Raw genomic sequence first — 12,777 nt, forward strand, 5'->3', positions numbered from 1 at the left:
GTCCCCTTTGCGGCCTAAACCAGCAGCAGACCAAAGAGGAAGAAACTCAGCTCCTTTTTAATTAGAAAACTGTTGAAACATACTTGCGGCGCGCAGGCGCAGGTCGGAGGAGGCATGTCCTGTCTGAGTTGCCGTAGGGGCTAGGTGGCTGTGGCCTCGGCCGTCTCCCCACCCCCTTCCACGTCAGCCAAGGACTCTGCGGAGCCGCCGCTGTTGCTGCGGGTCGGAGCCGGAGTAGACGGGCCCGCTGTTGCCCCAGCTGCAGCCCCTCGGAGTCAGGTAGCGGGCCACAAGCCCCCAATCCCTGAGGCTTATGCTGGGCTGGGCTGAGTCGGAGGAATTGGCTCTAGCGGGAAGATTCGGAAGGGGAGCGACTAGGCCGCTAACGTCCGGGCCTGGCGAAGAGGAACGCGGGGCTGGGAAGCTCTGAGTCCGACGCCCCATCCCGGCCTGCATACTGGGCAGGGGTCTTCTCACTCCCAGGCCCCCGGGCCTCTCCATTCTGGGCCGGGGCTTGCTTGCTTGCTTGCTTGCTTGCTTGCTTGCTTGCTTGCTTGCTTGCCGGGGAAAGGGCGTGGAGGTACAGAGTACCGTTTGAGAGACGCACGTTCACAAGTTCGGGTCCCACAGATGAACTCGATAAAGCTCTTTAAGGTTTTCAGCAGCGTATTCGTGCACGGGGGTCTCTTAACGTTAGCGGTTCATTTTGTATATTATGTTTAAAATCACTTTTGTAACGTCATGGGGTGACACTGTCACTATATTGTCACTGTATTTAATTCTACAGTACTGCATTCTAAACCCTGGGCGGGGTTGTGGGGTGGGAGGTGATGTACCTTAGGCCAAGGCTGACAAGTGTGTGCGTGTGTGTGTTTGTGTTTTAATTATATCAGGATCTATTTTTATGGGACACAATATAGATTGACCCTCCTCTTCTAATACTTAAAAATTCATAAGCCAAACTGAATGATTTTTAGACAGGAAATATCACAATAGCTACTGGTTGTGGTTTTGGGTTTTCACTTGTAATGATATCCTTGCATTTATTTTTCTAGATTTTTTGGCATCTGTTATCTTTAAGTCTTGCGTCAAGGGTTGGCAATAACCGGAAACCATGACGGCTGCCGAGAACGTATGCTATACGTTAATTAATGTGCCAATGGATTCAGAACCACCGTCTGAAATTAGCTTAAAAAATGATCTAGGTAAACTTTGATAATATTTTGAGAATGAAATGAAAATAAAAAGCTCATTTGCTTTTCCAGTTTCTTTGTAATTAGAAGTGCTTAACTTTTGTCTAAATTTTTTTTTCTTTAGTCTCTTCAATAGAGTTTTGTCTTATTAAAAACGAAAATTTATTACCTTTAGATTGTAGTATTGGTTTTTGGAAATAAAATAACATCTCAGTTTAGCTTATAACATGATGGGGTGGAGCTAATGAAATGTAATGGTTTAGTTTTTAGATATTTCTCAAAATAACGTAATGGCTTGTTTAACTGTAGCTGACAATTCTAAGTAAGGAACAGGTATTTAAATGTTTTAGTTCCTCTGTGCAGTTAGCTTCGTATTACCTGTACAACCAAAAGAACTTTGTTCGTTGGTTTCACCACATGTTGTACAAATGAAGTCAACACTGGAATGCGTGTATATTTTCCAGAAAAATTTAAACTTTTTAAAGCATTTTTGCAAAGAAGAAAACAAAAACTATATTTATGAATTTTAAAAGTGTATACTGTGTCTCCTTTCTGTGAGTGATTATGTCAAGAAAAATTTTTTAAGTAATGCACATTCCAAAATAATAATTCTTGTTTAATGGAACTACTAAAAATAAATTTAACCTAAACTGGTAATTACTGTTTAAAACAGAGCAGGAAGAAAATTATGCTTCAGATCCTGAGAGGATCTTTTAGAAGATAGCTTGCAGTTTAAAAGGAGACAGTATTTTACTTGAATATTCCCACCTCTCAATCAGCAGTAATGGAATACCTCCTGATTTTAGGTTACTTAATATTAGGTTTCTATTGGGGTTTATTTTGAGAGAAGGAAAAGGAAAACTTTTTTAATAGCATTTAAACTGATGTCCTTAGTTTACAAAAGCTGCATGTACTGTATTGCTTTTTTTTTTTCATAGTTGTATAAGATAGTAGAATGGAATGCAAATTAATGAATAAACTTTCAATACTGTTTTTTTCTTATAATTAAAAAGTTTTCATTTAAAAATCTCCAAAATACTTAAGTTTATTGCTGGGAAGGTAAAGAACAAAACCTGTCCTTAATTATAAAAATATCCTTTTCTTAACCTTCCCACCACCTACCAATAAATAAATAAGTAGTCTTGAATTTTATGTGTATTTTTTACTTTATCTCAAAAGGGTTGAGATTAGAAAAAGTTTAGAAGTAGTTTCCAATTTGAATGACAAATAACTTTTGTTCTCTTTACCTACAATTTTCTTTACCTTTAATCATTGGATATGAGCCCTGATGAGTATATATTCCCTGGAGTAGAAAGTACTTAGTATATTTTGGTGAACTGAATTGATACTTGAAATTTTTCATATTTTTGAAGTTCTGAAAATTTTTAAGATGTGGAAAGAAGCATTCGTCACCTTAATTTGAATTGTTAGAATAAATGGAAATTGAAGTGGAGGGTCCTGAAGTAAATGGTGTCAATATTTTACAAGTTTGCTAATAAACTTACTTTTGAAACTTTTTAACCTTTAGTTATAAGTGGCCTTTTATCCTGCTAAACTTTTAGGATTTGCTAATTTGTGACTAGTAGCCCAGAACTGGAACAAAAAGAAACCATCAGCATTTTAGTAATAAACTTTTATGCCTTTTGGACCTTGTGTCCTTTACATGATCAAGTGGATGAGAAGGAAAAAAAATTTTTTTTTAATTTACAAAAGAAACTTTGGGACAAAGAGAGGAAAACCTGTTTAGGCTCAGTGAGTACAACTTTAGCCACTTAGAACTTTGCCTGGTCTGTCTTATTTCATGGTTTTGTAGTATTTTCATCTTTCCTGATGCTTTATTTTTGTCACCCTCACAGACTTAAAAACTGAAGTTTTGTCCAGACTGATACTTTATCCTTTTACATTTGTTCATTTCTTGATTTGATATGACACACAACAGTTTTTTTTTAAATATGTGGCAGAAGATATAATAATCTGAAGCGTGGAGAGATATGTGAGAAGTTAGTCCATTTTAAACAAAAATATGTTCCCTTGTGGGATAAATTTGGCAATAACCCTCACTATGTTCGCACTCCAAATACCTGAGGATATTCTCTATTCTGCAACGTGTTAAAAATACCATATCAAGTTAGTAACAGATGTATAGCCTTTGGTGGATAGAAAGAACTTTTGATTTACTTAGTAAAATTCTTCTGAAGCTTAAATCCTTCCTATAACTTCACCAACTAGTCATTCAGAGTCTGTGTCTCTTTGGTATATCAAAATATATACAAGGAACTATTTAATAGTCACATATGTTCAAATTGTTGAAAATTTACTTCTGGTTTTTTTCCTCTTGATTATTAAAGACTTTTGTCATCCCTCTACATCCTTCCCTCTCTTAGATGTTTATTTTTATGATCTAAACAATTGTAGTAGCAGTGTGTTTGTCTCGTATTTCTACCTTAAATTTTGGATCCAAAGGATATTTAATATATACCATAAATTCATCAGTATTCAGGGTGCTTGTCTTTATATTTCTACCTTTGAATTTTGGATCCAAAAGATTTTTACCATAAATTCTTAAGTATGCAGTGATAATGATGTGAAATTATAGATTGCTTCACATAGCACATAGCAGATATTTTTAGGCTAAGTATCAGTAAACTAGCATTTTATCTTAAATGTATATGTAATCTTTAACTCTAAATAATGGTCACTAATCCAGTATATTTTAATTTTCTTCCAGTTTTTTTAGGTAATTTTTTTTCCTGTTTTATGTTTATTGAATGATTCTTTAAATTCTGTAGTGCATCACAGTTTTCAAAAGTTTCACACATAATTTCAATAATCGTATAATAAACCTTTCTTTTCCCTACCCCTGTATTGCCCCTCCCCCTTTCCTCTCCCCAGTGGTGACCACTAGTTTGTTCTCTGTATTTATGAGTCTGCTTCTTTTTTGTTTTATTCACTAGTTTGTTGTATTTTTTAAATTCCACGTGTAAGTGATACCATAAAGTATTCGTCTTTGTCTTATTTCACTAAGCATAATACCCTCTAAGTCCATCCATGTTGCTGCATATGGCAAAATTTTTATTCTTTTTTATGGCTGAGTAGTATTCCATGGTATATATTTATATGCTGCATCTTCTTTATCCATTCATCTGTTGATGGACACTTAGGTTTCTTCCATGTCTTGACAATTGTAAATAATGCTGCAATGAACATTAAAGTGCATGTATCTTTGAATTAGAGTTTCTGATTTTTTTGGATATGTACCCAGGAGTGAAATTGCTGCATCATATGGTAGTTCTATTTTTAGTTTTTTTGAAAAACCTCCAACCTATTTTCTACAGTGGCTGTATCAGTTTACATTCCCACCTAGGTAATTTCTTAAGAAAGATTCTAAAGCTTTATAGCCTGTAGAAATGTGATAAGATTTTGTGATTAATCTAGTCTATTAATTCCCAACCTTTTTGAATTTGGGGTTCTTCCTAATGTTGAAAACATGTCACTGATACCCACCCCAACATCCCTTGATAGTGATTGTAACTTCAATTGAGAAAATACACACTGAATAAGCTACTGTGAATTGAGAAGTACTTAAATTTTGAAAAATAGTTACATGTGTGTTTGAGATATACATTTTTTGGTATACCTGTAGATTCATACCCTCTGCATTAACTCCATAGGTTAGGAACCAAACATCTATTCAGTGCCTATGCATCATGTGTAAAGAATCATGAGGTTCAGAGGTAAATGACTTGTATAAAGTCATATAGCTTGTTTTTGGCAGAGCCAGGTGGAGAACTCTTGTCATTTGGGTTAGTACCTTTATTAACATTGCCACTGATAAAGTGAGAAAATATTTTATTTTGCTAATTGCTTTTAAATTTTTCTGAAGAGTTTTTTTTTAAATAATTTTGTGCTTTTTTTTTTTTTTGAATTTTTGAATCAGAAAAAGGAGATGTGAAGTCAAAGACTGAAGCTTTGAAGAAAGTAATCATTATGATTCTAAATGGTGAAAAGCTTCCTGGGCTTCTGATGACCATCATTCGCTTTGTGCTACCTCTCCAGGATCACACCATCAAAAAATTACTTCTGGTATTTTGGGAGATTGTTCCTAAAACAACTCCAGACGGGAGACTTTTACATGAAATGATCCTTGTATGTGATGCATATAGAAAGGTAAACCAAACCCTAACTATTTCTGAATATTGCTTTAATTTAAAATAATTGTAAACTTGATGGAATGGGCTTTGTTTTAACTTTTTTAAACTAAATCTTGGATTAGATGTTAGTTGTAGATATTTGGAACTAAAGTTGTGAAAAATTGTGTCATTACTCTTCACATATTTTCCATGCATTTTTATGTGTTATTAATAAAAACAGTGACATATAGAATATAAGACATTGATGTGATAAGTAAAAATTGCTTTAATCAATAGAAATCTGATGGAAACTGTATAATAATCTAAGTCTTTTTCCTCAAATCTACTTTCTGTTTTTTTTTTAATTTGAAAATTTAGTATTTAAAAATTACATATTTTTTAAAATGCTGGAGCTCAACATTTCATATTTAAATTTTTTATCAGGATCTTCAGCATCCTAATGAATTTATTCGAGGATCTACTCTTCGTTTTCTTTGCAAATTGAAAGAGGCAGAATTGCTGGAACCTTTAATGCCAGCTATCCGCGCTTGTTTGGAGCACCGACACAGCTATGTTAGAAGAAATGCCGTTTTGGCCATCTATACTATCTATAGGTAAATAATGGTTCTTCTTTGTCTTAGCCCTGTGAGTATTGTTTAGTCTTTTAGACTAGGGATTCCGAAGTGATTCAGTGCAGATTATGTGTAGCTTGCAAATATGCTTTATTTAGCCTGAACATTTTTTCCTTATTATCATTAAGTTGTTAACATTGAAAAGTCAAAAGATGTGGCAACACTGGGTCCTGTTTTCTGCATGACACAGTCTGCTGAAAGTGAATGGCAGGGGCCCCTTTAAACAGGTTGTACGCGTTCTAGTTTAGACCAGTGTCTGTCATTCTCAGTTGTAGTACTCCAGCCCGCTTAATTAATCTATTAACTTGCTTAACCCGTAGCTATGAGATTTTGACCATTTTTTAGATTTCTCTTTTTGTGGAATGTGGGTCTTCTCTTTTTACACTTAGAGGCCTTAAGGAGGAAACTTTTTTAATGGGAAGGGTTGCAATTCTCAACTGATTCCTGTTCTTAGAAAGCTGAAGATTTTGGACTTCAAAGGCAATTCAAAAGATGAATTAGATGAGGCTGGAATGTTTGGTTTTTACAATCACTGGTGTCAATCTATTTAGAAGTAGGATGTAATTTTTATGAACATTTTTGTACTCTTAATAGTTGATTGTTAATTTCGTAGCTCTCTTACTGTTATATTAGCTTTTGTTGTCTATTAGGGGAAGTGGTATTCTGGTTAATAATGTAGAGTTCTTTGAAAGTTACCATACAGATTACATAAATTTCAGAATTTAAACTATAGTACACACACAAAAATCATGACATTTATAAGACAATTGGAAATTTGAACAGTTTATCTGATGATAGTAAGGAATGGTTAAAAATTTTAAGATATGATAGTGGTACTAATAGTTTAAAAAAGAAAGAGTCTTAATTTTAGAGATGCCTACTGATACAGAAGAAATGAGTGGTCTGAAATTTGCTTCAAAGTAACATGGGAGGAGAGTAAGTGGGCAGAGATAGGTGAAACAGAAATGACTATGAATTAATCATTAAAGCTAGGTGATGGTTTTTGTTAATCTGCTGTTCATTATTCTGTATACTAAAAATACTTTCAATTTTCACAATAAGTTACTAAATAAGTAAATAAATACAGTGTATATTCAATAAAATTCAAGGGACTATTTTTACCCTGATAATTCTTAATGAAGGATCTTTCAGTACCTTGAGGTTGTCATTTTGAGCATCAATATTATATTCCTAAAGTATATGAAAGAATTATTAGTTATTCCATTGATAGCATGTTGAATAAATCAACTTTTCCTATATTAAACGAGAAAACATAATTTGATAACTTAATAGATGATGAAGATGTAAGCTGATTCATACTGACAATTTTTTTAATTGATTTAAAGTTTCAAAAAGCAAATTAATTGATAGTGTTATAAAGTTTGATAAAGGCTAATTTTGGTAGTGTCCAGACAGTTACTAAAACAACAAAGTCGATTTTTATTAAAATACGGATATTACCTGTTTTATTTCAAGAAATTTTGAACATCTTATACCTGATGCTCCTGAACTGATACACGATTTTTTGGTGAATGAAAAGGATGCAAGTTGCAAAAGGAATGCATTTATGATGCTAATCCATGCAGATCAGGTGAAGTATTTTTTAAAAAATACTTTTATGACTGTATTTAAATGAGAATTAAAAGTATGACAGAAGCCTAATCAAGTTTTTAGCAATTTTGTTTATAGCACATGTGATTAGTATATTTTGATTTTTTTACGTTTTTGAACTTAATTTGTATAAAAATATCATTTAAAAAAATTCTTTCTGTGGAATATTGCTTGTGTGTGTGTATGTGTATATATATATATATATTCTTTTTTTTTTAAGTAAAACATCAGAGAGGCATTTCATAACAGCCCCTTTACAGTTCTTCCAGATTGAAGTGATTGCAGCCATATTCTGTGGCACTCTGCTTTGAGGCTTTATTTTTCCTTCTCTTGGTATAGATAGAAAATTTTTTAATAGAGAAAAATAGTAGCTTTTTATAGGGTCTGTTCTGAGCCATGGCTTTGAAAGAAGGGTGGCCTTCAATGTAGACATACATTTTTATTAGGCTCTTCAAATTTCATAAGCTAATGCCAGCTCTACATTCAACCCTGCTGGTGATTAAAGTTTATGGATCTGCTGGTGGTTAGCAGTGACTTTGCACACCTTGGTGGTATCTAATCTTGAAATTTTTGCCGTCCAGTATTTATTATCAAAATATGGGAAATAATATACATGAAGACTGAAAAATACAGAATTTATCCATTCCTCTGAAATCTAGATGCTGTCATTTTATCATTGTAAATAAGGTTATAAGAAAGCTGCTTATCTGAGCCACAATGTTTTGTCCTCTTGTAGAACTGGTTTTATTGACCTATGATTTTGGTATTATGCTTTTTACCTGCATGAAGGGACATAATCAGAAATAGTTCAAAAAAATTTGTTGACACTTTCACTGTAGAGATGTTGTTGAGGCTATAGTTCTCTGTATCACAGAGTTCAATGTATGAAATTCAATGAGATTTTTCTTCTGAGTCTCAGAAATAGTAACTAGTCATAAGCAGTTGGTTTGTTTTGATTGTATGGATTCCCTGAATCATGTAATACATAATGTTTTTCTCCTTGGCTTAGCTGCTAAAAAATTCAGACCTTAGATTTGTGGCCCATTTCTAGAAAATATATTTGACTTTGTGTTTTACATTTATGTATTAACCTTCATTTTTTTCCTTCAATTAATTTTTCTTTGCTCTGATTTCCTCATTTGTTTTATACTTAGTTGTGTATGTTTTCTAAAGTCACATTTAGTCCTTTTATAGAATGAAGTAGAATTTGATAAATATATTCTTATTTTTTCAGGATCGGGCTTTGGATTACCTAAGTACTTGTATTGATCAAGTTCAAACTTTCGGAGACATTCTTCAGTTGGTTATTGTTGAACTAATTTATAAGGTAAGACTAATCTACAATGGGTAAAATTAAAAGTTTGAGGCAAGGTTAGATAGTCTCTAGGATACTGCTTAATTGCTAGGATAATATGGAGTTTTTTTCTTTTTAAAATAAGTTTTTAATTAAAAAAATTAATCCATTGCTGTCTACTGGGAGAGTGTCTAGGTAAAATGTATTCATGAACGTCAAGGAAAGAACATACAACCATTAGTGTAACCACAGCATTTTGCAAGAACACATCAAGCAGATTTGAATATTTATTAGGGTATTAGGGGAATTATAGTGGGTACAGAGGTAAAGGGAATAAACAAATAACTAAATAAACAAGAAAGGGGCCTTGCACAGATCATATGCAATAATGTGCCATGAATTGAGGACAGGATTAACAAACCTTCCCTATTCGAGATCTCCTTGCCCCCAACAAGGCAGTAATTCATCCATATGGTATGGGGAGCATATTCAAGATGGCTGTTTGTGTTCTATCTTAGGAACCTATTTATTTTTATATACTAACATTGTGACTAGTAACTTTATTGACTTATTTTATTTTTTCTAATAGTGTTCAATATCACTTGCTAGGCTAGGGATTTCTAGGAATGCATCCTGATCATCTGCAAATAATGATAATAATCTTGTTGATTCCTTTCTCGTATGTGTTCCTCATATTTCTTTCTCTTCTCTAATTGAAATGGCTGGTACATCTGGAACAGTGTTAAATGATCAGTGATCATGCTTCCCTTTTTTCCTGACTTTTTAAAAAAATTTCTTTAGCTTTTTTTTAATTCAGTGAAAGATTCTTTAAATTTTATAGTGCTTTACAATTTTCAAAAATTTCATACACATGATTTCATATAATCCCACAATAATCCTTCTTTGTCCCTACCCTTGTATTACCCATCTCCCCTTCCCTCTCCCCACTGGTGGCCACTAGTTTGTTCTCTATATTTGTGAGTATGCTTCTTTTTTGTTTTATTCACTAGTTTGTTGTATTTTTTAGATTCCACGTATAAGTAATATCATACAGTATTTGTCTTTCTCTTTCTGACTTATTTCACTTAGCATAATGCCCTCTGAGTTCATCCATGTTGCTGCAAATGGCAAAATGTTATTCTTTTTTATAGCTGAGTAGTATTGCATTGTGTATATATACCACATCTTCTTTATCCAGTCATCTGTTGATGGACATTTGGATTGCTTTCATATCTTGGCAGTTATAAATAATGCTGCTTTGAACATTGAGGCTCATGTATCTTTTTGAATTAGTGTTTTTGGTTGTTGTTTTTTTTTTTTTAATGTATACAAGGAGTAGAATTGCTGGATTATATGGTAGTTCTATTTTTAGTTTTTTGAGAAACTTCCAACCTGTTTTCTACAGTGGCTACACTGTACCCATCCCCACCAACAGTGTACAAAGGTTCCCTTTTCACCACATCCTCCCCAACATTTGTTACTTGTTTTCTTTTTGATGATAGCCATTGTGACTGGTGTCATTGTGGTTTTGATTTCCATTTCACTAATGATTAGCAATGTTGAGCATCTTTTCATGTGCTTGTTTCCTCTTTGGAAAAATGTCTGTTCAGTTCTTCTGCCTGTCTTTTAATCAGATTGTTTGGTTTTTTGATGTTGAGTTGTATGAGCTGTTTATATGTGTTAGCTATTAACCCCTTATTGGTTATATCATTTGCAAATATCTTCTCCCATTAAGTAGGTTGTCTTTTTATTTTGTTGATCATTTCCTTTGCTGTGCAAAAGCTTTTAAATTGAATTAGGTACCATTTGTTTATTTTTATTTTTGTTTCCTTTGTTTTAGGAGACAGATTTAAAAAAATATTACTGTGATTTATGTCAGAGAGTGTTTTGCGTATGTTTTCCTCTAGGAGTTTTAGGGTTACTGGTCTTAAACTTAGGTCCTTAATCCATTTTGAGTTCATTTTTGTATATGGTGTTAAAGAATGTTCTAATTTCATTCTTTTACATACTACTGTCCAGTTTTCCCAGCACCACTTATTGAAGGCACTGTCTTTTCTCCATTGTGTATTCTTGCCTCCTTTGTTATAGATTAATTGACCATAAGTATGTAGGCTTAATTCTGGGCTCTCTATTCTGTTTCATTGATCTCTGTGTCTGTTTTTGTACCAGGACCGTACTGTTTTGATTACTGTAGCTTTGTAGTACAGTCTAGGATAATATGTTTTAGTATTAGGTATATTTTATAGCATGGCCTATTAAAGTCTTTTTCTCCTTCTTTGGTTTATCATTTTTTCAAGAACTTGCTTCTATTCTTTCTAAAACGCCATAAAGAATTCTATAAAAACTCATGCAAACTTGATGTAATACAGCTGCAAAGAAATTGTGTACTGTTCAGTCACTGAATAGATTATGAATTACTTTTTAGAATAAAAGCTAAGATTTTTTTCTTGAATACGTATCAGACTGCTTTGGAAGTCTGAAACAAACCAAAAAAGCCTTAAGTTTATTTTTTTGTTTCCTGCTTGTAAAAGAGAATAGGAAGACTTTATGTTAATATGACATTGTAGGCCATTGACTCACAGGAATTCTAAAACTGAATAAGAGATTTGGGTTTTAAAATGAAGTACTTCATTGGCAACATTTTAATTTGATTTATTTTTTTGAAAGAATTGACTGCATATTAATGTTCTGGGAAAATAAAAGATGTAATTAATAACATCCAGTTTTGCTGTTGATACCATTGGAGGCCAACAAAAATATATGTCAGGGATGACTTTATTAAATAGGATGGTATGGGCAGAATACCTATAGAAGACACTGCTAACTCATTACAGCCATCTTTACTTCTGCAGGAAAAAGGCCCTTTCAACACAGGGTACCAGTCATTTGGAACTGGCATTTAAGATAATACCAGAACCTAAAAGATACATAAGTATAATTCATATATATGGTTTAGGTATACCACTGAGATTCTCAGAAATAGAGATTCTCTGCTATCCAGTGACTTCTTTGTCTGGTAGGGTCAAGTTATAGTAAGAAGGAATAGGTTTTGAGTTATGCTGGAGTAATAGAGATTTGACTATATATATTTTAGGAAAATGTAATATAAATACTAACTTCAAAAGAGAAAAAATAAGGACTGTTTGCTTCATAGGTAAAAGTATTAAGATGCATTTAGAACAGGATAAAAAAATTTGGTTGTCTTCTCAAATTGAATATGGTCCCAAATAATAAATAGTAGTACTTGTAAAAGAGGTCATCTTTCTAGCTTTGAGAACAGGTATTTTTCTTTTATCATTTATTGAGATTTGTATGATCCATCATGTTTCTCTTTTTGACATGACATCCAGAATAAAAATGTAGGACCAAATTTAACATCCTATCACAATATCTGTGTTAGTATACTTGGTTAATGTGTTGTCCTTGCTTTTGTTATTGTACGTTTTCTTTTTCTATTTTACTTGTGTATAGTATGCATATCTTTAATTATAAGCCATCTGAAATTTTTTTGTACAAGTCATTACTGAATGAATAAGTGAATGAGTAACTAATAGTTATTTGAAGTAAAACCTCTTTTTTTCTGAAATTACCAGTGTTGTGTCATGTCTTATTCTATATTGGTCGGCATCTGCAGATGTCCTTATCAGACTATTCTTAGCTTTTAAATTAAGAAAACTAGCATCCCATAAGCTGACACCTGTTTTAAAAAATCTATTTAAAAGCAGATGTCCCTGAAGTCAGTTGAAACCTAAATGTTTTCTTCCCCAGGTCTGTCATGCTAATCCATCGGAAAGGGCTCGTTTCATCCGCTGCATCTATAATTTACTACAGTCGTCTAGCCCTGCTGTAAAATATGAAGCCGCTGGAACACTAGTGACACTCTCTAGTGCACCTACTGCAATCAAGGTACTGCTTGT

The 12,777-nt window shown here is 33.2% G+C and overlaps 1 protein-coding gene across 1 annotated transcript in view; it reads left to right on the plus strand.

Annotated features, from left to right (window-relative positions):
* Positions 1 to 126: 126 nt before the first annotated feature.
* The window catches only part of COPB1 (COPI coat complex subunit beta 1), a 34,731-nt gene continuing 22,080 nt past the window's right edge, over positions 127 to 12,777 (plus strand). Inside the window, exons 1-7 of the mRNA XM_010964835.3 lie at positions 127 to 279; positions 1,056 to 1,205; positions 5,131 to 5,360; positions 5,768 to 5,937; positions 7,432 to 7,546; positions 8,801 to 8,893; positions 12,629 to 12,766. Of these exons, the coding sequence (XP_010963137.1) occupies positions 1,115 to 1,205; positions 5,131 to 5,360; positions 5,768 to 5,937; positions 7,432 to 7,546; positions 8,801 to 8,893; positions 12,629 to 12,766 (837 nt within the window). The 5' untranslated portion in view covers positions 127 to 279; positions 1,056 to 1,114. The remainder of the gene's footprint in view (positions 280 to 1,055; positions 1,206 to 5,130; positions 5,361 to 5,767; positions 5,938 to 7,431; positions 7,547 to 8,800; positions 8,894 to 12,628; positions 12,767 to 12,777) is intronic.

The sequence above is a fragment of the Camelus bactrianus genome, chromosome 10 (genome assembly GCF_048773025.1).
Source record: "Camelus bactrianus isolate YW-2024 breed Bactrian camel chromosome 10, ASM4877302v1, whole genome shotgun sequence".
Lineage (NCBI taxonomy): Eukaryota > Metazoa > Chordata > Mammalia > Artiodactyla > Camelidae > Camelus > Camelus bactrianus.